Below are 27,605 nucleotides of genomic sequence, written 5' to 3'. Positions count from 1 at the left end.
AGAAATATTATATTCACCTGTTACACTAGTAGTAGGAGTAACATCTACAAAAAATCAAAAAAGAAAACTATTATATAAAACTATTTTCGTATGTAATTGGTATGTATACGCAATTAAAATTACATCCCAATGAGTTAGGTAAGCTAACTCGGCTCTAACATTTAGACTTTGATCTCGGTCGTTCAAACAGTGCCGTGATTAACATTCATTTTCTCTGTTAGCATGAAATAAATATACACTTACTTGATTTCTTGAGTGTTTGTTTTTCTGCAAGTAATTACACAACTTTATAAGAACATTACTAAATTACGAATCAGAATCTTATAACTAATCACACAACAGAAATATTATATTCACCTGTCACTTTAGTAGTAGTAATGCCTGCAGGAAATCAAGAAGAAAATTGATTATATAATTATTTTCTATGTATTTGGTATGTATACGCACTTAAAATTACATCCGAAAGAGTTAGGTAAGCAGACTCGGCTCTAACATTTACTATGGGTTCTGTCGTCGAAGCAGTGATGTGATCACCATTCATTCCCACTCTTAGCATTAGTTATTTATACACTTACCTGATTTCTTATGACTTGGGTGTTCTGCAAGTAATTACACAACGTTATATGAACAATACTAAATTACAAATCCGAATGTTATGGCAAATAACAAAACAGAAATATTATATTCACCTGCCACTTTAGTAGTAGAAGTAAAACCTACAAATAATCAAAAAGGAAATTAATTATATAAAATGATTTTTGAATGTGACTGGGATGTATACGAACTTCAATTTATATCCCAATGAGTTAGGTAAGCTGACGCGGATCTAAAATTTAGACATTGTACACTGTCGTTCAAATAGTACCGCGATTCAAATTCATTTTCCCTGTTAGCCTTAATTAAATATACACTTACTTGATTTCTTGTGACTTGGGTGTTCTGCAAATAATCATGCAACATTATAAGAACAATACTAAATTCAGAATCAGAATCAGAACCTTATGGTTATCACACAATGGAAATATTATATTCACCTTTCACACTAGTAGTAGAAGTAACACCTACAGAAAATGAAGAAATTGATTATATAAAATTATTTTCGTATGTGATTGGTATGTATACGAATGTAAATCTACATCCCAATGAGTTAGGTAAGCAGACTCAGCTCTAACATTTAGACTCTAAACTCTGTTGTTCAATCAGTGCCGCGATTGACATTCATTTTCACTGTTAGCATGATTTAAAGATACACTTACTAGATTTCCTGAGTCTTGGGTGTTCTGCAAGAAATTACACAACATTATAAGAACAATACTAAATTACGAATCAGAATCTTATAGCTATCACACAAGAGAAATATTATATTCACCTGTCACTTTAGTAGTAGTAATACCTAGAGAAAATCAAGAAGAAAATTGATTATATAATTATTTTCGTATGTGATTGGTATGTTTACGAACTTAAATTTACATCCCATGTGTTAGGTAAGCAGACATGGCTTTGACATTTACTATGCGTTCTGTCGTTCATTCAGAGCCGCGATTAACATTCATTTTCACTGTTAACATGAATTAAATATACACTTACTTGATTTCTTGTGACTTGGGTGTTCTGCAAGTAATCATGCAACATTATAAGAACAATACTAAATTCAGAATCAGAATCAGAATCTTATGGCTATCACACAACAGAAATATTATATTCACCTGTTACACTAGTAGTAGGAGTAACACCTACAAAAAATCAAAAAAGAAAATTATTATATAAAACTATTTTCTATGTAATTGGTATGTATACGCAATTAAAATTACATCCCAATGAGTTAGGTAAGCTAACTCAGCTCTAACATTTAGGCTTTGATCTCGATCTTTCAAACAGTGCCGTGATTAACATTCATTTTCTCTGTTAGCATGAAATATATATACACTTACTTGATTTCTTGAGTGTTTGTTTTTCTGCAAGTAATTACACAACTTTATAAGAACATTACTAAATTACGAATCAGAATCTTATAACTAATCACACAACAGAAATATTATATTCACCTGTCACTTTAGTAGTAGTAATGCCTGCAGGAAATCAAGAAGAAAATTGATTATATAATTATATTCTATGTATTTGGTATGTATACGCACTTAAAATTACATCCGAAAGAGTTAGGTAAGCAGACTCGGCTCTAACATTTACTATGGGTTCTGTCGTCGAAGCAGTAATGTGATCACCATTCATTCCCACTCTTAGCATTAGTTAAATATACACTTACCTGATTTCTTATGACTTGGGTGTTCTGCAAGTAATTACACAACATTATATGAACAATACTAAATTACAAATCCGAATGTTATGGCAAATAACACAACAGAAATATTATATTCACCTGCCACTTTAGTAGTAGAAGTAACACCTACAAATGATCAAAAAGGAAATTAATTATATAAAATGATTTTTGAATGTGACTGGGATGTATACGAACTTGAATTTATATCCCAATGAGTTAGGTAAGCTGACGCGGATCTAAAATTTAGACTTCGTACACTGTCGTTCAAATAGTACGGCGATACAAATTCATTTTCCCTGTTAGCCTTAATTAAATATACACTTACTTGATTTCTTGTGACTTGGGTGTTCTGCAAATAATCATGCAACATTATAAGAACAATACTAAATTCAGAATCAGAATCAGAACCTTATGGTTATCACACAATGGAAATATTATATTCACCTTTCACACTAGTAGTAGAAGTAACACCTACAGAAAATGAAGAAATTGATTATATAAAATTATTTTCGTATGTGATTGGTATGTATACGAATGTAAATCTACATCCCAATGAGTTAGGTAAGCAAACTCAGCTCTAACATTTAGACTCTAAACTCTGTTGTTCAATCAGTGCCGCGATTGACATTCATTTTCACTGTTAGCATGATTTAAAGATACACTTACTTGATTTCTTGAGTCTTGGGTGTTCTGCAAGAAATTACACAACATTATAAGAACAATACTAAATTACGAATCAGAATCTTATGGCTATCACACAAAAGAAATATTATATTCACCTTTCACTTTAATAGTAGTAATACCTGCAGAAAATCAAGAAGAAAATTGATTATATAATTATTTTCGTATGTGATTGGTATGTATACGAACTTAAATTTACATCCCATGTGTTAGGTAAGCAGACTTGGCTTTGACATTTACTATGCGTTCTGTCGTTCATTCAGAGCCGCGATTAACATTCATTTTCACTGTTAGCATGAATTAAATATACACTTACTTGATTTCCTGTGACTTGGGTGTTCTGCAAGTAATCATGCAACATTATAAGAACAATACTAAATTCAGAATCGGAATCAGAATCTTATGGCTATCACACAACAGAAATATTATATTCACCTGTTACACTAGTAGTAGGAATAACAGCTACAAAAAATCAAAAAATTATTATATAAAACTATTTTCGTATGTAATTGGTATGTATACGCAATTAAAATTACATCCCAATGAGTTAGGTAAGCTAACTCGGCTCTAACATTTAGACTTTGATCTCGGTCGTTCAAACAGTGCCGTGATTAACATTCATTTTCTCTGTTAGCATGAAATATATATACACTTACTTGATTTCTTGAGTGTTTGTTTTTCTGCAAGTAATTACACAACTTTATAAGAACATTACTAAATTACGAATCAGAATCTTATAACTAATCACACAACAGAAATATTATATTCACCTGTCACTTTAGTAGTAGTAATGCCTGCAGGAAATCAAGAAGAAAATTGATTATATAATTATTTTCTATGTAATTGGTATGTACACGAAATTAAAATTACATCCGAAAGAGTTAGGTAAGCAGACTCGGCTCTAACATTTACTATGCGTTCTGTCGTCCAAGCAGTGATGTGATCACCATTTATTCCCACTCTTAGCATGAGTTAAATATACACTTACCTGATTTCTTATGACTTGGGTGTTCTGCAAGTAATTACACAACGTTATATGAACAATACTAAATTACAAATCCGAATGTTATGGCCAATAACAAAACAGAAATATTATATTCACCTGCCACTTTAGTAGTAGAAGTAACAGCTACAAATAATCAAAAAGGAAATTAATTATATAAAATGATTTTTGAATGTGACTGGGATGTATACGAACTTGAATTTATATCCCAATGAGTTAGGTAAGCTGACGCGGATCTAAAATTTAGACATTGTACACTGTCGTTCAAATAGTACCGCGATTCAAATTCATTTTCCCTGTTAGCCTTAATTAAATATACACTTACTTGATTTCTTGTGACTTGGGTGTTCTGCAAATAATCATGCAACATTATAAGAACAATACTAAATTCAGAATCAGAACCAGAACCTTATGGTTATCACACAATGGAAATATTATATTCACCTTTCACACTAGTAGTAGAAGTAACACCTACAGAAAATCAAGAAAGAAATTGATTATATAAAATTATTTTCGTATGTGATTGGTATGTATACGAACGTAAATCTACATCCCAATGAGTTAGGTAAGCAGACTCAGCTCTAACATTTAGACTCTAAACTCTGTTGTTCAATCAGTGCCGCGATTGACATTCATTTTCACCGTTAGCATGATTTAAAGATACACTTACTTGATTTCCTGTGACTTGGGTGTTCTGCAAGTAATCATGCAACATTATAAGAACAATACTAAATTCAGAATCAGAATCAGAATCTTATGACTATCATACAACAGAAATATTATATTCACCTGTTACACTAGTAGTAGGAGTAACACCTACAAAAAATCAAAAAAGAAAATTATTATATAAAACTATTTTCGTATGTAATTGGTATGTATACGCAATTAAAATTACATCCCAATGAGTTAGGTAAGCTAACTCGGCTCTAACATTTAGACTTTGATCTCGGTCGTTCAAACAGTGCCGTGATTAACATTCATTTTCTCTGTTAGCATGAAATAAATATACACTTACTTGATTTCTTGAGTGTTTGTTTTTCTGCAAGTAATTACACAACTTTATAAGAACATTACTAAATTACGAATCAGAATCTTATAACTAATCACACAACAGAAATATTATATTCACCTGTCACTTTAGTACTAGTAATGCCTGCAGGAAATCAAGAAGAAAATTGATTATATAATTATTTCTATGTAATTGTTATGTATACGAACTTAAAATTACATCCGAAAGAGTTAGGTAAGCAGACTCGGCTCTAACATTTACTATGCGTTCTGTCGTCCAAGCAGTGATGTGATCACCATTTATTCCCACTCTTAGCATGAGTTAAATATACACTTACCTGATTTCTTATGACTTGGGTGTTCTGCAAGTAATTACACAACGTTATATGAACAATACTAAATTACAAATCCGAATGTTATGGAAAATAACACAACAGAAATATTATATTCACCTGCCACTTTAGTAGTAGAAGTAACACCTACAAATAATCAAAAAGGAAATTAATTATATAAAATAATTTATGAATGTGACTCGGATGTATACGAACTTGAATTTACATCCCAATGAGTTAGGTAAGCTGACGCGGATCTAAAATTTAGACTTCGTACACTGTCGTTCAAATAGTACCGCGATTTAGATTCATTTTCCCTGTTATCCTTAATTAAACATACACTTACTTGATTTCTTGTGACTTGGGTGTTCTGCAAATAATCATGCAACATTATAAGAATAATACTAATTTCAGAATCAGAATTAGAACCTTTTGGTTATCACACAATGGAAATATTATATTCACCTTTCACACTAGTAGTAGAAGTAACACCTACAGAAAATCAAGAAAGAAATTGATTATATAAAATTATTTTCGTATGTGATTGGTATGTATACGAACGTAAATCTACATCCCAATGAGTTAGGTAAGCAGACTCAGCTCTAACATTTAGACTCTAAACTCTGGTGTTCAATCAGTGCCGCGATTGACATTCATTTTCACCGTTAGCATGATTTAAAGATACACTTACTTGATTTCCTGAGTCTTGGGTGTTCTACAAGAAATTACACAAAATTATAAGAACAAAACTAAATTACGAATCAGAATCATATGGCTATCACACAAAAGAAATATTATATTCACCTGTCACTTTAGTAGTAGTAATACCTGCAGAAAATCAAGAAGAAAATTGATTATATAATTATTTTCGTATGTGATTGGTATGTATACGAACTTAAATTTACATCCCATGTGTTAGGTAAGCAGACTTGGCTTTGATATTTACTATGCGTTCTGTCGTTCATTCAGTGCCACGATTAACATTCATTTTCACTGTTAGCATGAATTAAATATACACTTACTTGATTTCTTGTGACTTGGGTGTTCTGCAAGTAATCATGCAACATTATAAGAACAATACTAAATTCAGAATCAGAATCAGAATCTTATGGCTATCACACAACAGAAATATTATATTCACCTGTTACACTAGTAGTAGGAGTAACACCTACAAAAAATCAAAAAAGAAAATTATTATATAAAACTATTTTCGTATGTAATTGGTATGTATACGCAATTAAAATTACATCCCAATGAGTTAGGTAAGCTAACTCAGCTCTAACATTTAGACATTGATCTCGGTCTTTCAAACAGTGCCGTGATTAACATTCATTTTCTCTGTTAGCATGAAATAAATATACACTTACTTGATTTCTTGAATGTTTGTTTTTCTGCAAGTAATTACACAACTTTATAAGAACATTACTAAATTACGAAACAGAATCTTATAACTAATCACACAACAGAAATATTATATTCACCTGTCACTTTAGTAGTAGTTATGCCTGCAGGAAATCAAGAAGAAAATTGATTATATAATTATTTCTATGTAATTGTTATGTATACGCACTTAAAATTACATCCGAATGAGTTAGGTAAGCAGACTCGGCTCTAACATTTACTATGCGTTCTGTCGTCCAAGCAGTGATGTGATCACCATTTATTCCCACTCTTAGCGTGAGTTAAATATACACTTACCTGATTTCTTATGACTTGGGTGTTCTGCAAGTAATTACACAACGTTATATGAACAATACTAAATTACAAATCCGAATGTTATGGCAAATAACACAACAGAAATATTATATTCACCTGCCACTTTAGTAGTAGAAGTAACACCTACAAATAATCAAAAAGGAAATTAATTATATAAAATAATTTATGAATGTGACTCGGATGTATACGAACTTGAATTTACATCCGAATGAGTTAGGTAAGCTGACGCGGATCTAAAATTTAGACATTGTACACTGTCGTTCAAATAGTATCGCGATTAAAATTCATTTTCCCTGTTAGCCTTAATTAAATATACACTTACTTGATTTCTTGTGACTTGGGTGGTCTGCAAGTAATCATGCAACATTATAAGTACAATACTAATTTCAGAATCAGAATTAGAACCTTATGGTTATCACACAATGGAAATATTATATTCACCTTTCACACTAGTAGTAGAAGTAACACCTACAGAAAATCAAGAAAGAAATTGATTATATAAAATTATTTTCGTATGTGATTGGTATGTATACGAACGTAAATCTACATCCCAATGAGTTAGGTAAGCACACTCAGCTCTAACATTTAGACTCTAAACTCTGTTGTTCAATTAGTGCCGCGATTGACATTCATTTTCACCGTTAGCATGATTTAAAGATACACTTACTTGATTTCCTGAGTCTTGGGTGTTCTACAAGAAATTACACAAAATTATAAGAACAAAACTAAATTACGAATCAGAATCTTATGGCTATCACACAAAAGAAATATTATATTCACCTGTCACTTTAGTAGTAGTAATACCTGCAGAAAATCAAGAAGAAAATTGATTATATAATTATTTTCGTATGTGATTGGTACGTATACGAACTTAAATTTACATCCCATGTGTTAGGTAAGCAGACTTGGCTTTGACATTTACTATGCGTTCTGTCGTTCATTCAGCGCCGCGATTAACATTCATTTTCACTGTGAGCATGAATTAAATATACACTTACTTGATTTCTTGTGACTTGGGTGTTCTGCAAGTAATCATGCAACATTATAAGAACAATACTAAATTCAGAATCAGAATCAGAATCTTATGGCTATCACACAACAGAAATATTATATTCACCTGTTACACTAGTAGTAGGAGTTACACCTACAAAAAATCAAAAAAGAAAATTATTATATAAAACTATTTTCGTATGTAATTGGGATGTATACGCAATTAAAATTACATCCCAATGAGTTAGGTAAGCTAACTCGGCTCTAACATTTAGACATTGATCTCGGTCTTTCAAACAGTGCCGTGATTAACATTCATTTTCTCTGTTAGCATGAAATAAATATACACTTACTTGATTTCTTGAGTGTTTGTTTTTCTGCAAGTAATTACACAACTTTATAAGAACATTACTAAATTACGAAACAGAATCTTATAACTAATCACACAACAGAAATATTATATTCACCTGTCACTTTAGTAGTAGTAATGCCTGCAGGAAATCAAGAAGAAAATTGATTATATAATTATTTCTATGTAATTGTTATGTATACGCACTTAAAATTACATCCGAAAGAGTTAGGTAAGCAGACTCGGCTCTAACATTTACTATGCGTTCTGCCGTCCAAGCAGTGATGTGATCACCATTTATTCCCACTCTTAGCATGAGTTAAATATACACTTACCTGATTTCTTATGACTTGGATGTTCTGCAAGTAATTACACAACGTTATATGAACAATACTAAATTACAAATCCGAATGTTATGGCAAATCACAATACAGAAATATTATATTCACCTGCCACTTTAGTAGTAGAAGTAACACCTACAAATAATCAAAAAGGAAATTAATTATATAAAATAATTTATGAATGTGACTCGGATGTATACGAACTTGAATTTACATCCCAATGAGTTAGGTAAGCTGACGCGGATCTAAAATTTAGACATTGTACACTGTCGTTCAAATAGTACCGCGATTCAGATTCATTTTCCCGGTTAGCCTTAATTAAATATACACTTACTTGATTTCTTGTGACTTGGGTGTTCTGCAAGTAATCATGCAACATTATAAGAACAATACTAAATTCAGAATCAGAATCTTATGACTAATCTCACAATAGAAATATTATATTCACCTGTCACACTAGTAGTAGGAGTAACACCTACAGAAAATAAAAAAGGAAATTAATTATATCAAATAATTTTTGAATGTGACTGGCATGTATACGAACGTAAATCTACATCCCAATGAGTTAGGTAAGCAGACTCAGCTCTAACATTTAGACTTGGCACTCTGTCGTTCAAACAGTGGCACGTTTAACATTCATTTTCTCTGTTGGCCTGAATTAAATGTACACTTACTTGATTTCTTGAGTGTTTGCTTTTCTGCAAGTAATTACACAACATTATAAGGACAATACTAAATTCAGAATCAGAATCTTATGGCTATCACACAACAGAAATATTATATTCACCTGTTACACTAGTAGTAGGAGTAACACCTACAAAAAATCAAAAAAGAAAATTATTATATAAAACTATTTTCGTATGTAATTGGGATGTATACGCAATTAAAATTACATCCCAATGAGTTAGGTAAGCTAACTCAGCTCTAACATTTAGACTTTTATCTCGATCGTTCAAACAGTGCCGTGATTAACATTCATTTTCTCTGTTAGCATGAAATAAATATACACTTACTTGATTTCTTGAGTGTTTGTTTTTCTGCAAGTAATTACACAACTTTATAAGAACATTACAAAATTACGAATCAGAATATTATAACTAATCACACAACAGAAATATTATATTCACCTGTCACTTTAGTAGTAGTAATGCCTGTAGGAAATCAAGAAGAAAATTGATTATATAATTATTTCTATGTAATTGTTATGTATGCGCACTTAAAATTACATCCGAAAGAGTTAGGTAAGCAGACTCGGCTCTAACATTTACTATGCGTTCTGTCATCCAAGCAGTGATGTGATCACCATTTATTCCTACTCTTAGCATGAGTTAAATATACACTTACCTGATTTCTTATGACTTGGGTGTTCTGCAAGTAATTACGCAACGTTATATGAACAATACTAAATTACAAATCCGAATGTTATGGCAAATAACACAACAGAAATATTATATTCACCTGCCACTTTAGTAGTAGAAGTAACACCTACAAATAATCAAAAAGGAAATTAATTATATAAAATAATTTATGAATGTGACTCGGATGTATACGAACTTGAATTTACATCCCAATGAGTTAGGTAAGCTGACGCGGATCTAAAATTTAGACATTGTACACTGTCGTTCAAATAGTATCGCGATTAACATTCATTTTCCCTGTTAGCCTTAATTAAATATACACTTACTTGATTTCTTGTGACTTGGGTGATCTGCAAGTAATCATGCAACATTATAAGAACAATACTAATTTCAGAATCAGAATCTTATGACTAAACTCACAATAGAAATATTATATTCACCTGTCACACTAGTTGTAGGAGTAACACCTACAGAAAATCAAGAAAGAAATTAATTATATCAAATAATTACTTGATATGTTGAGTATTTGTTTTTCTGCAAGTAATTACACAACGTTACAAGAACCATAGTAAATTACGAATCAGAATCTTATGACTAATCACACAATGGAATTATTATATTCACCTGTCACACTAGTAGTAGGAGTAACGCCTACAGAAAATCAAAAAGGAAATAAATTATATAAAATAATTTTTCAATGTGACTGGCATGTATACGAACTTGAATTTACATCCCAAAGAGTTCGGTCCGCAGAGCCGGCATTAACATTTAGACTTTGCACTTTTTCGTTCAAACAGTGCCGCAATTAACATTCATTTTCATTGTTAGAATGAATTATATATACACTTACTTGGTTTCTTGTATCTTTGTTTTTCTGCAACACAAAATTATAAGAACAATACTAAATTACGAATGCGAATGTTATAGCTATCACTCAATGGAAATATATTTACCTGTCACTGTAGTAGTAGAAGTAACACCTACAGAAAATCAAGAATGAAATTGATTATAAAATTATTTTCCTAGGTGATTGTTATGTATACGAACTTAAAATTGCATCTGAAAAAGTTAGGTAAGCAGAGCACGCATTAACATTTAGACTTTGTCTGTTTCGTTCAAATAGTGCCGCAATTAACATTTATTTTCTCTGTTAGCAAGAATTAAATATACACTTACCTGATTTCTTGTGACATGGGTGTTCTGCAAGTAATTACACCACGTTATAAGAACAACATTAAATCGAATCAGAATCTTATGGCTATCACACAACAGAAATATTATATTCACCTGTCACACTAGTAGTAGTAGTAACGCCTACAGAAAATCAAAAGGGAAATTAATTATATAAAATAATTTTTGAATGTGACTGGCATATATTCGAACTTAAATTTACATTCTCATGTGTTAGGTAAGCAGACTCGGCTCTAAAATTTAGACTTTGAACACAATCGTTTAAATAGTGCCGCGATTCAGATTCATTTTCACTGTTAGCATGAATTAAATATACACTTACTTGATTTCTTGTGACATGGGTGTTCTGCAAGTAATTACACAACATTATAAGAACAATACTTAATTACAAATCCGATTGTTATGACTATCACACAACAGAAATATTATATTCACCTGCCACGTTAGTAGTAGTAGTAAAACCTACAGAAAATCGAAAAGAAAATTAATTATATAAAATAATTTTTGAATGTGAGTGGCATGTATACGAACTTGAATTTACATCCCAAAGAGTTTGGTCCGTAGAGCCGGCATTAACATTTAGACTTTGCACTCTTTCGATTGAACAGTGGCGCAATTAACATTCATTTTCACTTTTATAATGAATTATATATACACATTATAAGAATAAAAATAATGTTTAACCAATCGCATAAACCTGAATATAATTAATGTTAGAATACAATTTTTATATTTACTTTTCTCCCTAGTAAAGTGACTATGTTTTGAAGAATAACAAAAATAGAATCTTATTTTAACCATTCGTTAAGACTTAGTGTGTTTTTTAGAATAATGATTTTTAATCTATCTATTGTAAATTAATTAATTTAGCATGTTCGTGGGTTCAAATTTAACTGATCATTGGAACCGAATAATGTAGAGATTTACGTAAATTAAAGTTTTTAGCACGATGTGAAGAAATTAATTTGATTTTTCATGGCTCTCGTTGTTTGAAATTTAATAATATTAATAATAAATTGCACAACGTCTTAATTGTAACTAATGCCACTATAGGGTAGTGAATCGCAGTGAAGATTGTAATACCTAAAGAAAAGAAAATATTGAAATTTTCATATGAGATTGACAAGCTCAATGTTACCAACGTTTCAACGCCATCTTAACTTTTACTTGCTATTCGAACAGATCATTGATATAATTAATAAAAATTAATTATTATAATACCTAACAGGTATATAAAATACTTACTAGGTTTTTTTCGTCTTGGGCCTTCTACAAGTAATTACACGTTAGTTATACACGAAATAAGTTTAATACTAATTATAAAACTACTAAATTCATAATTATATTCATTAAAAACATTATAAATTTACCTTTCTTAGAAGAAGAGACACTAATGAAGATGAAGAAGAGAAATCAGTTTATTTAAAATTATTCTTTAAATGCATTTTAGTGTGTTTACCAATTCCATCTCATTGTAGGTAATGGTAGTTTGGTTAGCAAACTTAGCGTTAACAACAAACGCAACAACATTTATACTTTTTTTGCATGACCATTTTAAACAATGACGAGGATCTCCTTAACAAAAACTTAAACAGTTTAAAAATTTAAGTATAATGATTTAATAAAACGACTAAAGGTGACACCCAAATCAGCTAGTACCCAACATTTCATCCATACTTCAGTACGGTCATTACAGACTGGCTAACAAATTTTGGAAAACGTTTTATTTAAATTTCACAATATTTTCATAAATTAAATAATAGAGTATTAACATTAAATTTTCTTAAATAATATTGTTTTGAATTTATTTATTAAATATCACAGACCCTTATGCTGGCTATTTAATACAAATATTTTTTTTCTGCAACCATGTAGGAATGTTCTCATTACTCAATTAAAAAACAGCTGTGTAATGCCCAACTTTACCTCACTAGTGGGGAAAAATTCCCATTAGTGTCACTTTCCTCACTAGTGAGTGGAAAAACTTTATTGTGCTTCCTTGATATAAGAAGTTTTGTTATTAAATATTTTCTGTAAAACTTTAATAAGCTTATTTAACGTAACTAAATAATTAAAAAACGAATATTAAAAAATAAAATAAAAATTGAAAGGAATATAGAAATAAAAATAATATTTTAATAAATAATTAGATATTTTTAATTATAACAGTTAAAAAGTTTATAGTGTTACCTTATAGAAATTTAAAATGGATTCTAGTGATTCCTGTTTAGTTTTTTTTTTTTATAGTTAATAACCCTAATGGTTGCAGAAAAAATATAATATTTAACTCGAGTGTAAAGTATTTTCCTCACACTCGGCAATTTGCACTTGCACTCGCCTCGCTTCGCTCGCTCGTGCGTGCAAACCCTGCCTCGTTTGAGGAAAAGTACTACTTTCCACACTTGTTAAATAAATAACTATTGTTTTTGTTAAAACATTGATAAAATTTATATTACTACATCTTCATAAATAGTCACTTTATTTTAACAATATTCCCAATTATTCTTCTGACTTGTCTACATTATACTCATTATTCTGAATAATCATCTCACATATCAAAACCAAGAAGAGGAAGAATAGTGTTATTATAAAAAATTCGTTTTACAGAAGAATATGTATTATACATAGTTGAATAAAAATAAATACCTATTTTTAATAATAATTCTTAACAGAAATTTATTCAGTAAAATAAAAAATTTATATACTCACTAGATTTCTCCCGACTTTGGCCTACTGCAAGAAATTACATAATTTAAATGAATACAGAAAAAACAAAGATCACAAATTAATGCCGCAATAGAATTAAAATATTTACCTGAATCACTAGTGAAGGGAGTAACGCCTGAAGATAAAAAAACTTAATTAATATTACTTATTTATTTTTAAAGACTCTTTACTATGTTTAAGAACTCATCCTCATCCTAGCTAATGTGCTCATGACTGAAAAAAAAAAATGCAAAACTGAAGAAGAAAAAAAAGACAATAAGATGAGATACTTCGCTCTCTAGAAGTATTTGTATCTTAGCTGAGCTGAGGTCCTTTCATAAAAGACAGCCTAACAGCCGGTAGTTGTTTAATTTTATACCTTGGGCACATAAAATGCAAAAAACGCTCTTTATCAGTCTTCACAGCGAGAAGAGGATCACTGGAGAATTACGTAATTTCCAGAGAATAACTAGAACGCAATTAATAAGGCTGATATTCGATAACGCTTGGTTGTTGTTTTGAAGTTATTGGGGAACCCAGTTTTACTACTTATTAAGTAATAAGTTCGAGATGGGATTAGCAGAACAATAATGATCGTTTTGAAATAAAATACAAAAAAAAAAAATTAGCTTGTTAGTTGTTTTGGGTAATAGATTTGAAATTGAAACTAGGGGGCGGGTGTTGGTCCAGTGGTCAAGAAAGTGGCTTTGTAATTGGGAGATCACAGGTTCGAATCCCGCCTATGACTACTTTTTATTTGTTAGGAAAAATTGTTTATAAGTAAAGTATGAGCTTCCGCCCCCGTCCACGACACCCTAATTGGTAGTTGGACTTTAAGCCCCGCCTGAAAAAAAAAGTAGGCGATAGATGATTATTTAACTAAAACAATGCTAAAGTTTGAACTAAGTTTAACTATCAACAAACAATGTTACATTCGAAAAATCACATTTTCAAAACAGAATCAAGAGTGGTAGCTGCAAGAGCCGTCGTCATTATTTACCGGCTCATAATCACAACAGGATATAATCTCCAGGTTGAACATAATCCTTCAGGATAGCAAAACAGTTCCAATTTCGATGTTGTGCTTTAATACGTAATGGAAAAAAAAAAAAAAAAAAAATGGTAGTCACATTGAGCTAACTTTTATCTGGAATGCTGAGATTGAAACTTGCATCCTACTCAACTCTCAATGTAATGCACATATGTTGATTAGTTTTAAAGGTTTTCAGATTTATTTACTTAGGATGAATAGTATTCTTTTTGTTTTTTTCCGATATCTTGAGATTCCTATCAACAGTTAATGTTCGCAAGCTAGCTAGTGAGTTAGATTCACAAGCTAAGCTTTGTTTTTCAAGGTCCACCAAAAATTATAACAAAATGTATAATAAATTGACACAAGAAATAATAATATAAGTAACAATATACTGATATAAAAAAAAGGATATAATGTGAATGTATAATTCAAGTTTGTAGTGTATTAATAAAATTTTATTACCTTCCTGCTCCCCTAGGATCCGGATATCTGCAATAATCCAAACCGAATGTATTCATATATACATAAAAAAGTATTAAATATAATTATTTATAATGAATGCTTGTTTAATAATAAATCAAAATGGAACCATTTTTAGCTGTATTATAATAAATTAATTACCCGAATCATGTCTTGACCTTCGAGGTTCTGCAAAAATTATACAAAATGTGCATTAATTAACACTAGAAACATTTAATATAAGTAACAATATACTGATATTAAAAAAAAAAAATATGCTATAATGTGAATGTATAATTGAAGTTTGTGGTGTATTAATAAGTAAAGTTCGATTACCTTCCTGCTCCGTTAATTCCTGGTTATCTGCAAAATAATCCAAACCAAATGTATTTTCATACATGAAATGTATTAAATATAGTTATAATTTAAGAAAGAATATTGCCAATTTCTTTCATTATTATTTTTTACTTTGCTGAGCTTTCGTCCTAAAGAACTAGGCCATCATTGTAAGCATGGTGAGTCTTCTGTCCTGTCTGCTTATAAACAGTTATGAAAAGAACAATGACTGAGATTGGCATTATTCTTTACATCCTTCTGGATTAATGAATCAGTCACCATAAACAAATGGAAAAGAACAATGACTGAGATTGGCATTATTCTTTACATCCTTCTAGATTAATAAATCAGTCACCATAAACAAATGGAAAAGAACAATGACTGAGATTGGCATTATTCTTTACATCCTTCTAGATTAATGAATCAGTCACCATAAACAAATGGAAAAGAACAATGACTGAGATTGGCATTATTCTTTACATCCTTCTAGATTAATAAATCAGTCACCATAAACAAATGGAAAAGAACAATGACTGAGATTGGCATTATTCTTTACATCCTTCTGGATTAATGAATCAGTCACCATAAACAAATGGAAAAGAACAATGACTGAGATTGGCATTATTCTTTACATCCTTCTAGATTAATGAATCAGTCACCATAAACAAATGGAAAAGAACAATGACTGAGATTGGCATTATTCTTTACATCCTTCTAGATTAATGAATCAGTCACCATAAACAATGAACAACGCTAGTCACTTATAATATAGACACTAAATAATAAAACAATCTTATTGCAGGCAATATTGCATTTAATTACCAGATTCATGTTTTGACCTTCGGGGTCCTGCAAAAAGAAAAAAAGAAAAAAAAGTATAATTAACTGACATAAAAATCATTAATAAAAGTTGCATTATATATTGATTTAAAATGCATTGATATTCCTCATTACCTTTTCTTTTTTGCCTGCGGATGTCTGTAAAACAAAGAAGTAAATACAAAAATTATTTGAATTAAACTGATATTAATGTGATTGTTGCAGATGGTAAATAAAAAACCAGTATAATTATAACATTAATCCTAGGATAGAAAAGCTGGCCCCTCTTCTAAGGAAACTGCAGGCAGTCTCATTAACTGGCCAGTTTTCCCAACCAACCAAAAGGCAGTTAAATGGTACTTTTTCAAGTGACGAAATGTTTTTTTTTTTTTTTAATGGCTAGCCAGATAAAAGTGGTGACACTTAATTTATATGGAGACATATTTTGCCAACAAAATATTAGTAACAAGGGTGATCCTCTGTCAGCAGGCGGTCTGCCGAATCGATAAATCGCTTAAAAATAAACTAAAATATTTGAGGCCGAATGTTCCATTTGAAATGACCAAGGTGATCAGTCAAATTAGTATGTCTTCAGATAATAATTTGTGTTCTATCTATGCTAAAGGTAGGTAACCGTTATGAGATAAACAGCCATGAACTTTGCCCGCTATATAATTACGAAAAAGAGAACTTGGCTCATATATATTATCAGCTGTCCGGGTTACAGTGTATTGGAGGCAAAAGATACCTTTCCAAATATTTTCCATTAACAGATGAAAATGAACTAATTATTATTAGACCTACGAAGCTAATATGTATTGTTGGTTTAGTGGGTTCGATTCCCGGTCTCTAGGCCTTGGATTTTATTTAATGGTTAATAAAAGAAATTTATAATAAAATAAGTTAGGCGGTTATAGGCTAGACCCGCAAAGCTAAGATGTATTGTTGGTTTAGTGGATTCGATTTTATTTAGTGATTAATATGAGAAATTTATAGTAAAGCAAGTATGTTAGGCGGTTATAGGCTAGACCCACAAAGCTAAGATGTATTGTTGGTTTAGTGGATTCGATTTTATTTAGTGATTAATATGAGAAATTTATAGTAAAGCAAGTATGTTAGGCGGTTATAGGCTAGACCCGCAAAGCTAAGATGTATTGTTGGTTTAGTGGATTCGATTTTATTTAGTGATTAATATGAGAAATTTATAGTAAAGTATGTTAGGCGGTTATAGGCTAGACCCGCAAAGCTAAGATGTATTGTTGGTTTAGTGGATTCGATTTTATTTAGTGATTAATATGAGAAATTTATAGTAAAGTAGGTTAGGCGGTTATAGGCTAGACCCACAAAGCTAAGATGTATTGTTGGTTTAGTGGATTCGATTTTATTTAGTGATTAATATGAGAAATTTATAGTAAAGCAAGTATGTTAGGCGGTTATAGGCTAGACCCACAAAGCTAAGATGTATTGTTGGTTTAGTGGATTCGATTTTATTTAGTGATTAATATGAGAAATTTATAGCAAAGCAAGTATGTTAGGCGGTTATAGGCTAGACCCGCAAAGCTAAGATGTATTGTTGGTTTAGTGGATTCGATTTTATTTAGTGATTAATATGAGAAATTTATAGTAAAGTATGTTAGGCGGTTATAGGCTAGACCCACAAAGCTAAGATGTATTGTTGGTTTAGTGGATTCGATTTTATTTAGTGATTAATATGAGAAATTTATAGTAAAGTATGTTAGGCGGTTATAGGCTAGACCCGCAAAGCTAAGATGTATTGTTGGTTTAGTGGGTTCGATTCCCAGGGTCTAGGACTTGGATTTTATTTAATGGTTAATATGAGAAATTTATAATTAAGTATGTTTGCTAGTCGCCACCGTCCACGACACCTAATTTGGTAGTTGGACGTAAAGCCCCACCTGAACTAATTATTAAAAAACAAATCTCATAGTATGGATGTCCATAAATTTGTTATTGGTTGTCTAGATTTTAGGAAATGTTTTGTTAGACGTTTAGTTCTGTTTTATTTTCATTTTTTAAAAAAACAATAGTTCTGTTTTAGCATGTTTTCTTGATTGAAGTATTTTTTAAATTTTTGTATTTTACAGTTATATTTTGATTTTTTCTGTTATTATCAAATACTAAATTTATCTGTAAATATTAATGTTAATACTTTGTAGGGTAAGTAAAATGTAAGTGACATTACCACTCTCCATCTATATTGTACAAAAGCGTATTGTTATAGATTTAAAATAAAATAAATAAACTAAATATCTAATCAGCAAAGACACCTCCGCAGTAATGAGTTGTTAATACAGGCTGTCCAACAAGAACTAGCTGGCCTGGCCATAGCTAATGGAGGACAACCGCCAGGCTGACTATAAATATAATAGCCGCTAGGATTGCTAAATATGCCCAATGGAAGGTTGACAATTAAATCAATTACCACAGTCCTCGCAGTTATAAAAAGACCAAGTAGTTACGAGAAGGCAATGTTAGCCTCGATAATCGATAATGCTACACCGAGCGGATGATAATATCCACAAGAAAATGTTCGCACTCAGAGCATGTTGTTAATAATCAATTAATAATTTGAAGTACGGTAATCTGAAAAGGTTCCCTTACTGTGCACTGTCGACTCGGAAGGCACCGGTTGATACTACGAGGAGATGAGGGAAACATCTCTTGCATGTCTGCGCAACAGCATTATCAAAGGAAGATTCTGACACCTGAAAATTAGCCTAATATGTCGGACGACCATACTTACTATTGTTTACTTACCTTCAAATTCTGAATACTTGCAAGAACAAAAAGACTGCGAATTATCTGTAATTATTCATATATATCTGTTTAGATAAAACAAATTTAGATCTTCGTTTTTATTAAAATGGATATAAGGCTTATATCTAATTTCAATCATATACTTGTTTTGAATAAGCTAATAAGAGAGGGCAGATGGGCTACATCAGACCTGCATGAAAATAAATCCCGGTTTAATGTTGAAGGTTAAAGAAATGTCAGAGATGAGCTTTTTTCGTTTCAAATACTGTGAGAATCGCGTATTTTTTAAAACGATCATGAAGAACGATCAATTATTGATTGATTGGAAGGTGACTGGAATTTTGGAGTGGAATTTCTGCTGAAGAAGCAAGAAATAAAAGGTAAAATTCCCTTGGGAGAAGAAGGACTGGTGGAAATACTAAATGACCTAATACTGAAGGTAATCCTAAGTGCGCGGGATGGGAGGGCAAATTTCGGAGGTTGCTATGATCAAAAAGTGTTACAGAAATGGAGTCCTTTAAAGGGAATCCTATCCAGCCCTTCGACCAGGAAAATGCCCTTAATCAGAGTATTTTTTCGATGCCCTCACCCACATCGAGCATACTCTTCCAAGGAATCGCCCTTCACATTAGTACGGATATCTCTCCGCAAATCGGCTTACCTTGGAATCGAATCCAAATCTTTACGATACAGAGATTTAGACTAAGTTCTTTTACAATGGACTGAATTGTACTTTAGGTGGAATAATCAATTATATAAGATTTTACATTCTCCTTTTTTTAAATATTCTTTTAATTTCCGGAGCTTTTTTTTTTTCAATGCCCTGCCAATCCTGGACTGTGTTCTCTCGTTACAGGCAACACTGTTCATCACCGGGAAATCAGCTGAAAGAAGCTGCCTAGGAAGAAAAACAAAACCTAAGGACCAGCAGTTGGATTCATTTCCAGGATCTCTGCAGAGTAACGCTAACCATTGAGATAATACCTTCGCCTATCCTTATTATTTATTTACAACCTATACATGCATAAATCTTGTAAATCTCTCGTTACAGACAACACTGTCCATCACCGGACAGTGAGCTGTACGAAGCTCCTAGGAAGAGAAAATCTAAGGGTCAGCTGCTTGATTCGAACCCGGGACCTCCGCGTGGGAGTTCAGTATGCTAACCTTATAGCTAATCCCTTCCCTAACTTTGGTATTATTCCTGCCTTTTTTAGTCTCGTTTGTGGGCTGCATGTAAGAGGACAGTCTAAATCTTGTCAAGCCCAAGGACCCAAGAACTGAGAGAAGGTTAGTATTCCCCTGGGAATGGGAGGTTAAGTTTGTCTACGTAAAATCTGTTGGATTAGGTTTCATCTCGTATTTTCCATTTATTGCACCGAAAGGAGATGAACGAAAGGTACTCTTGGATGATCAGAAACGACATCTGCAGATAATATAGCATCTGCAGATTGCATCATCCACTTAGACAATACAAACTTTTAGTGGACATGATGGTGACTAGATCAAAACAAAAAAAATCAAAAAAATCCTTACCAATGTTGTTGAGAACAAACTTATAATGAGCCTTACCATTTCCATCTATCTTAGTTGATTGATTTTGCCCGTAAAATCTGGAAGCACAATCTTGATCAGGTTGACGTTTGCGTCTGATTGTAATTTTGGTCCTACCAGCCCTTCTCAAAACGCCACTTTTAAATCTTAATTTATCGCAAAAACTCGTCAGCCCATTGAACTGAAATTAAAAAAAAAAAAAAATCATTAATTAATTTGTCTAAAAATTAAGAACATCTGGTGTAAGTCACTCAAAACTACTTTCTTTTACTTCACTTTACGCAATTAAATTTTCTTTAAATTTATAACAGTAATTGACTTTAAAGTTCGCCGTTGAGTAAAATTGTGGGGGCCAGCGACGTTTTTCATCAATCGAAGGGTTGGGATTGTCTTGAAGAGAAAGATGAGAAAGGAGGTCAATTAGTGTTAGGATGAACGTAAAGACGAGAATGAAACTTCTTGTAACGGGCAGAGGATTAGGGTCTTGAATAAGAGGTACTTTTAAATATCGGGGAGATTGATTCTGTGCATTGGTTATACCATATATACGGTGTAGAATTCGTGACTGCAGTGTTTTGGAGCCGGTATATGAACCCCCTAAATATCCGAGTCCGTAAGTTCAAATCAGTATTTTTTGTTTTAAATTCATTCTTATTTTTTTTTTTTGTTAATTTTTCGTACAATGTTACGGTCCCAAATCCTGGTATTTCCTGCAATAAGGGCGCTCGCCCTTATTAATAAATGTAATAATAATAAATGAATATTAGTAAAGGCGACATGGTAGCCGAGCGGTTATAGGCTAGACCCACAATGCTAAGATGTATTGTTGGTTTAGTGGGTTCGATTCCCCCGGTCTAGGCCTTGGATTTTATTTAATGGTTAATATGAGAAATTTATAGTAAAGTATGTTAGGCGGCTATAGGCTAGACCCGCAATGCTAAGATGTATTGTTGGTTTAGTGGGTCTTGGATTTTATTTAACAGTTAACAAAAGAAATTTACAGTAAAGTAAGTTTACTAGTCGCCTCCGTCCACGACTCCTAATTGGTAGTTGGACGTTAAGCCCGCCTGAAAAAATTGGCGATTACTTTACTTTACTTTTGAATATTAGTATTAAAACAGGAAATAAAATATGACGCGTATTTTTAATCAAGCAACTATTGACGAATAAAACTTACAAAAATATAAAACAGTAAGCGCAAGGGTGCCCCTCCCAAGTACAGTTTTACCCAAAACTCTATTTTAATTCCGAAAAAATTAAAAAAAATACAATCAGCTGTGGCTCACTTGACACAGTGATCCAAACAACGAACAGCCCTTTCTCTTGTTTGCCCCTAACTTCTTCAACAAGAAATGTACGTTGAACTTGTTCCGATCTGGACAGCTGGTGCGACTACGCCGTGACTCCGTGGTTAATGCTTCATTTCTGAAAACAGCTGCCACCATGTGGTTATCTCCTGGATCTACTAATTTTTGAAATTTATCCCAATCTTTCTTCGACACTATACATTTTATATTACTAGAGATTGTTAATTCCTTTTTCAATTTCTTCAGATTACGTTCTTCGCTGGAATCACGCATGTTTTCCTGTGATAGGATCTATCCTTTGTTCATTGGATTACTGAGTTGCTGTTCCAATTTGTTTTTTCAAAGTACTTGCGAATTTATTTCTGCATACTTTATAATTATTACGTAAAATAAGTTTTATGTTGTATATATAAAAAATAATCATATGGGGATATTTATAATTTAATAATGATCACATTGAAACCATGTCAAATTTTAGATTTTCACTTTTCACTGGAAAATGTACTTTTTGAGGCCCCCCTGTGTCGGTAAAAGTGTATTTTTTTGTTTTGTTGGTAAACGTGCATTTCCCCCCGCCAAATTTCAACAATGATGAAGGGGAGTTTACTAAAAACAGTCTCAACACGTAACACTTAATGTATGTATGTCGTCATTCTGATTACGTCAAAGAAATTATAAAAGTTATCTAAATACATAAATTTCAATTTTTGAAATAAATTTTACAAAAAAAAAAGACTAAATTTTTGAATCAGGAAATAAATAATCTTCTTTGTGGTATCCGTTTGTCAGAATGTGTTGCATCATGTTTCTTTTGTCTCATCAGTAGTAGACAGTGGCCAATTTAGTTGGTCCCCAGGTTTGTAAGCTCTTATTGTCGCAAGAGCAATTAGGGTTTGTCTATTATGTGGAAATCTATGACAGTAATGTCAGTTCATCCAATTCTTGTCAAAACCTGTCCACTTGCTGTATTCTATCTGTAAGTCTAGTAGTTTCCGGTTCTGTACTGTGGGTATGTATCACCGGTGTTCCTCTTCCTCTGGTGGCAATCCTTCATTCTTCTACCATGTTCTTTCACAACCTGTGTCAGTTTGTAGTCTATCTGTAAGTCTAGTAGTTTACGGTACTGTACTGTGGTTATGTATCGCTGGTGTTCCTCTTCCTCTGGTGGCAATCCTCCATTCTTCTACCATGTTCTTTCACAACCTGTGTCAGTTTGTAGTCTATCTGTAAGTCTAGTAGTGGCTAATGTAAAGAATAGTTACCCGGAGGTGTGGCCTGATTATTTTTAGGGCATGCGCAGTACAGCACACTTACCGTTGAGTTTTTAAACTACTTCCCGCCAATGTACAGTATATAATTTGTTTGAATTTCTTACTTCTTATGTTTCGCGCGCATGCGCAGTACACTAACTGCATAGCAACTGCTTCCTTTTTAATGTATTATCAGTTCCCGCGAGTGCCCTGCTTGTGACTTGAGGTGCCTTTTTTTTGTAACTTTATGAGCATGAGCGTTTTAAATTTGCAGTTTTTTTAAAAATTAAAGCATGATTGTAGTGTGAGTGAGGATGGAGTAATGAATGTTTTAAAATTTTGTATGGATGTTGGTTTGGATGTTCTGGAGGGAGTCCGCCAAGTATACCCTCCTCAGGAAAAGGACTCCACAGAATAAGGTAAGTTTATTTTGTGTTGTTCTTTGTAATTATTGTAATGAATCTTGTGACTCAAATTAAAAAATTGAGGGTGATTAGGTAGGTTAGGAGGGGGTGTGGGGGGCGAAGCCCCCCATTAAGAAATAAATCAGGGGGTGTGGGGGCAAAGCCCCCACATAAAGGGGGGTTTAAATAAAATTATCAATCTTAAATAAATAAATCGAAGTGATTCTGATTCGCTGTTACCATATAACCCGCCAGATTTAAATGTAAATATAAAATAAAGAAATAGTTTTATATTTATATTTGAATATGGCGGGTTATATAGTAACAGCGAATCAGAATCACTTCGAATTAGGCCACACCTCCGGGTAACTATTCTTTACATTTACCCTAGTAGTTTCCAGTTCTGAACTGTGGTTATGTATCGCCGGTGTTCCTCTTCCTCTTGTGGCAATCCTCCATTCTTCTACCATGTCCTTTCACAACCTGTGTCAGTTTGTAGTCTATCTGTAAGTCTAGTAGTTTCCGGTACTGTACTGTTGGTATGTATCGCCATATTCCTCTTTCTCTTATGGCATCCTCCATTCTTCTACCATGTCCTGCAGACCTTTTGTCAGTCTATAGTCTATCTGTATGTCTAGTAGTTACCGGTACTGTACTGTGGGTATGTATCCGCCGGTGTTCCTCTTCTTCTTGTGTAAATGGTGTGTGCCCAATGTGCGCGCTTGCAAAATATCTCCAAAATTTATAAACCCTCCAGAAACTGACAGCTACTGACGCTGTGTATCTTATCGCTCCAAATCCCTACAACCGGAAATACCCTTTACTGAATGGAATTTTTCACTTTTTTTTTGTTAATTTTCTTGAAAATGACCCCAACGATTTTCTCTAAACTATGTACACATATTACACTCTTATTGGTTTATATCTTTAATTTGAAAAGTTTTCTAGGATATTCCAATATTTTTTCAAGTATGCTGAAGAAAAGTGTCCGATAAAGACTGGATTAGTTCGTGTCTAATCCGTTAGACTGCAGCAGCCACTTCAGGTCTTAATTTCTGCCTTACAAGGAATTCGTCTAAATTTTACTTTGACTAGTTTTTTGCTCTCTCTTCTTACGAGTAAAAGATAAAGAAAAATGAAAATAAAGAAAATTATATCAAAATTTCTTATTAAATAATCGTATACAACTTAGAATGGATAGTTTATTTGTTAAAACCGTAAAAAATAAATTTTGTTTTGACTACTCACAAGATATTATCTTACCTCAACTTAAGTGGGTAATACAATTTTTTTTTGAACCATTTTGTGCCAAAAAAAAAAAACCGCCAACCCCCTCCCAAAAAAAGTATTCTATAAACAAACTATTATAATAACGGCAATTTAAAAATGTTGATGCGATACTAATCGATACTATCAATAAGGCGAAAGTAATACTCGGAACAATTATTAATTAATCATTAACCAAACAACATATAAGGGCCTTTTACTATTGATTAAAATGAAAAATGGTTTTAAAGTGAAAACCATTAAGAACCGGAAGTAAGGCGAATTGCGCAGAATTGTGGGACATTGTTTGTCCCAGTCAGAATAAGAGGAATAAAAATGATTCCGAGCAATATTCCTGTTAATTAAAATACGATTTTTCTTTGCACCTTTTGACAACCACCACCCAGTTGATCTATTTGGACAGTTTCGATGAAAAATTAATGGAAAAAAGTTCATAAAGAAGAAAAACAATGTATATAGCCTATAATGGTTATAAATTGGGTTCGAATCGACAGAAATGGAAGAATAAAAGACAAAGTGAATAATGGAGTTTGCATGTTCTACATCAAAAGTTGTAAATGTATCAGCATAAAATTATCGTTACTTTGGGAAGCGATTCTGGGCATCATTTGCAACAAAAAATTCCATATAAACTATGGCTCGAATCGGCTCCGTTTTATAGATATTTTTAATTATATGTTTTTTCAAGGCATCACTACTTTTTAGCAAACAATTGTACATATTACATCTCCTACTAAAAATTGTGATAGAAAGCTGGAATAGTAGGCGATTGTGGAGGCAAACGAAATGTGATTAATTTAGTCATTATATCTTTAATTAGGGAAGGGATTAGCGCACTTCTTAGTGGACTGAATATCCAAGCGGAGATCACGGGCTCGAACCCAGACTGTCCGGTGGTACGACAGTGTTGACTGTAATGAGTGATCACTGTTCGAAGGCTGGCAGTGCATTCAAAAGAGCCCCTGGCGCTAATCACTTCAAAGTAAAGTAATCGCCTATTTTTTTCAGGCGGGCTTAATGTGCAACTACCAATTAGGTGTCTGCATACTTTACTATACATTTCTCATATTAACCATTAAATAAGATCCAAAACCTAGAACTGGGGAATCGAACCCACTAAACCAACAATACATCTTAGCTTTGCGGGTCTAGCCTATAAGCTCCTAACAAACTTTACTGTAAATTTCTTTTATTAACCATTAAATAAAATCTGAGGCGTAGACCAGGGGAATCGAACCCACTAAACCAACAATACATCTTAGCTTTGCGGGTCTAGCCTATAAGCTCCTAACATACTTTACTGTAAATTTCTTTTATTAACCATTAAATAAAATCCAAGGCCTTTAGACTAGGGAATCGAACCCACTAAACCAACAATACATCTTAGCTTTGCGGGTCTAGCCTATAAGCTCCTAACATACTTTACTGTAAATTTCTCATATTAACTATTAAATAAAATCCAAGGCCTAGACCTGGGGAATCGAACCCACTAAACCAACAATACATCTTAGCTTTGCGGGTCTAGCCTATAACCTCCTAAGATACTTTACTATAAATTTCTCATATTAATCATTAAATAAAATCCAAGGCCTTTAGACTAGGGAATCGAACCCACTAAACCAACGATACATCTTAACTTTGCGGGTTTTAATAGATTTAATTTTAATAGATGGCTCAATTTTATTTGAAACCGTGTTTTGAGAATGTAAACTCGAGATGTGCACTGAAGGTTTTGTGACCCCATACATCTTTATTAGAGCATATGTCTTTGAATCTTGTGATGATGAGAATGCTAGGAAACTCTCGAGAGTATATCACACCAGATTTTTTTTTTTAAAAAAAATAGAAATAAATAAATAGAAAAAGCAAGAACTCTAAGGAAATACTTGGAAAGCTGTGCTAAGTAAGTTAAGTACAAAGTAGAACAGAACTACGCGGCGGTGAAGGGGTTGGTGGATGGCTCCAGAGAAACAGCGGCCAAGTAAAGTGGGTGGATAATTGGAACACTCCATGGAGAGTTCTTTCTCACCGGCAGATAGTAACCGCCTCCAGAGGTCGACAATACCTCTGCACTGCGGGGGGGGGAGCGCCTCTTGCCACAACCTGAAATATAGCAGACCCAAGGGCGGGCTCAACCGTTCTATAATTCTGTTCTCAATTAACAACGAATTCTACCACACCTGCATTACGCTTCTACTTTTTTTACCTCATTTAATTAGAAAAGCAACTTTATTCTCCTGGAGAACGACGATCCTATCGCTTGTTAAAATAAAGATACGCCTCTTTGCTGGTTGGGTTTGGGCTTTTTAGTTTACCATTTCCATAAAATTACATTATTACCATTTCTTACTACGCTAAAATATATATCGCTAAAATATATCGATCGTAACAAAGTTTTTTTTACCGGAAAAGCTCGTTTTCAAAT

General features: G+C 32.5%; 2 protein-coding genes across 3 annotated transcripts in view; both read right to left on the bottom strand.

Annotated features, from left to right (window-relative positions):
- Positions 1-9,629, bottom strand: part of LOC141458112 (uncharacterized) — a 40,465-nt gene extending 30,836 nt beyond the window's left edge. Inside the window, exons 1-58 of the mRNA XM_074135711.1 lie at positions 9,617-9,629; positions 9,486-9,512; positions 9,373-9,396; positions 9,147-9,173; positions 9,033-9,056; positions 8,807-8,833; positions 8,693-8,716; positions 8,476-8,499; positions 8,362-8,385; positions 8,136-8,162; positions 8,017-8,040; positions 7,799-7,822; positions 7,686-7,709; positions 7,460-7,486; positions 7,341-7,364; positions 7,115-7,141; positions 7,001-7,024; positions 6,784-6,807; positions 6,670-6,693; positions 6,444-6,470; positions 6,325-6,348; positions 6,107-6,130; positions 5,994-6,017; positions 5,768-5,794; positions 5,649-5,672; positions 5,423-5,449; positions 5,309-5,332; positions 5,092-5,115; positions 4,978-5,001; positions 4,752-4,778; positions 4,633-4,656; positions 4,407-4,433; positions 4,288-4,311; positions 4,062-4,088; positions 3,948-3,971; positions 3,730-3,753; positions 3,616-3,639; positions 3,395-3,421; positions 3,276-3,299; positions 3,058-3,081; positions 2,945-2,968; positions 2,723-2,749; positions 2,604-2,627; positions 2,378-2,404; positions 2,264-2,287; positions 2,046-2,069; positions 1,932-1,955; positions 1,707-1,733; positions 1,588-1,611; positions 1,370-1,393; positions 1,257-1,280; positions 1,035-1,061; positions 916-939; positions 690-716; positions 576-599; positions 358-381; positions 244-267; positions 18-44 (exon numbers count right to left, since the gene is read on the bottom strand). Of these exons, the coding sequence (XP_073991812.1) occupies positions 18-44; positions 244-267; positions 358-381; positions 576-599; positions 690-716; positions 916-939; positions 1,035-1,061; positions 1,257-1,280; positions 1,370-1,393; positions 1,588-1,611; positions 1,707-1,733; positions 1,932-1,955; positions 2,046-2,069; positions 2,264-2,287; positions 2,378-2,404; positions 2,604-2,627; positions 2,723-2,749; positions 2,945-2,968; positions 3,058-3,081; positions 3,276-3,299; positions 3,395-3,421; positions 3,616-3,639; positions 3,730-3,753; positions 3,948-3,971; positions 4,062-4,088; positions 4,288-4,311; positions 4,407-4,433; positions 4,633-4,656; positions 4,752-4,778; positions 4,978-5,001; positions 5,092-5,115; positions 5,309-5,332; positions 5,423-5,449; positions 5,649-5,672; positions 5,768-5,794; positions 5,994-6,017; positions 6,107-6,130; positions 6,325-6,348; positions 6,444-6,470; positions 6,670-6,693; positions 6,784-6,807; positions 7,001-7,024; positions 7,115-7,141; positions 7,341-7,364; positions 7,460-7,486; positions 7,686-7,709; positions 7,799-7,822; positions 8,017-8,040; positions 8,136-8,162; positions 8,362-8,385; positions 8,476-8,499; positions 8,693-8,716; positions 8,807-8,833; positions 9,033-9,056; positions 9,147-9,173; positions 9,373-9,396; positions 9,486-9,512; positions 9,617-9,629 (1,438 nt within the window). The remainder of the gene's footprint in view (positions 1-17; positions 45-243; positions 268-357; positions 382-575; positions 600-689; positions 717-915; positions 940-1,034; positions 1,062-1,256; positions 1,281-1,369; positions 1,394-1,587; positions 1,612-1,706; positions 1,734-1,931; positions 1,956-2,045; positions 2,070-2,263; positions 2,288-2,377; positions 2,405-2,603; positions 2,628-2,722; positions 2,750-2,944; positions 2,969-3,057; positions 3,082-3,275; positions 3,300-3,394; positions 3,422-3,615; positions 3,640-3,729; positions 3,754-3,947; positions 3,972-4,061; positions 4,089-4,287; positions 4,312-4,406; positions 4,434-4,632; positions 4,657-4,751; positions 4,779-4,977; positions 5,002-5,091; positions 5,116-5,308; positions 5,333-5,422; positions 5,450-5,648; positions 5,673-5,767; positions 5,795-5,993; positions 6,018-6,106; positions 6,131-6,324; positions 6,349-6,443; positions 6,471-6,669; positions 6,694-6,783; positions 6,808-7,000; positions 7,025-7,114; positions 7,142-7,340; positions 7,365-7,459; positions 7,487-7,685; positions 7,710-7,798; positions 7,823-8,016; positions 8,041-8,135; positions 8,163-8,361; positions 8,386-8,475; positions 8,500-8,692; positions 8,717-8,806; positions 8,834-9,032; positions 9,057-9,146; positions 9,174-9,372; positions 9,397-9,485; positions 9,513-9,616) is intronic.
- Positions 3,730-22,647, bottom strand: LOC141458043 (uncharacterized). 2 transcript variants are annotated; one of them, XM_074135556.1, is made up of 21 exons: positions 22,219-22,647; positions 20,951-21,113; positions 19,379-19,423; positions 16,736-16,759; positions 16,604-16,630; positions 15,782-15,808; positions 15,608-15,634; positions 15,449-15,475; positions 14,063-14,089; positions 13,957-13,980; positions 11,683-11,709; positions 11,570-11,593; positions 11,344-11,370; positions 11,233-11,256; positions 11,010-11,036; positions 10,907-10,930; positions 10,497-10,523; positions 10,383-10,406; positions 10,157-10,183; positions 6,444-10,066; positions 3,730-6,348 (listed from the first exon to the last, which is right to left on the bottom strand). In XM_074135556.1, exons 1-20 carry the CDS (start codon positions 22,510-22,512, stop codon positions 10,017-10,019), a joined length of 966 nt encoding a protein of 321 aa, XP_073991657.1. In that variant the 5' UTR covers positions 22,513-22,647; the 3' UTR covers positions 3,730-6,348; positions 6,444-10,016. The 2 variants fall into 2 exon arrangements, with proteins under 2 accessions (XP_073991657.1, XP_073991658.1); XM_074135557.1 differs by lacking the exons at positions 3,730-6,348; positions 6,444-10,066; positions 10,157-10,183; ... (2 more) ...; positions 10,907-10,930; positions 11,010-11,036 and adding an exon at positions 11,075-11,115.
- Between the last annotated feature and the right edge of the window lie 4,958 nt (positions 22,648-27,605).

Source organism: Rhodnius prolixus, unplaced genomic scaffold (assembly GCF_049639745.1).
Source record: "Rhodnius prolixus isolate KJV_2025 unplaced genomic scaffold, Rpr scaffold_5, whole genome shotgun sequence".
NCBI lineage: Eukaryota > Metazoa > Arthropoda > Insecta > Hemiptera > Reduviidae > Rhodnius > Rhodnius prolixus.
Note: the sequence above shows the minus strand (reverse complement) of the source record. Positions and strands in the feature narration are given on the sequence as shown.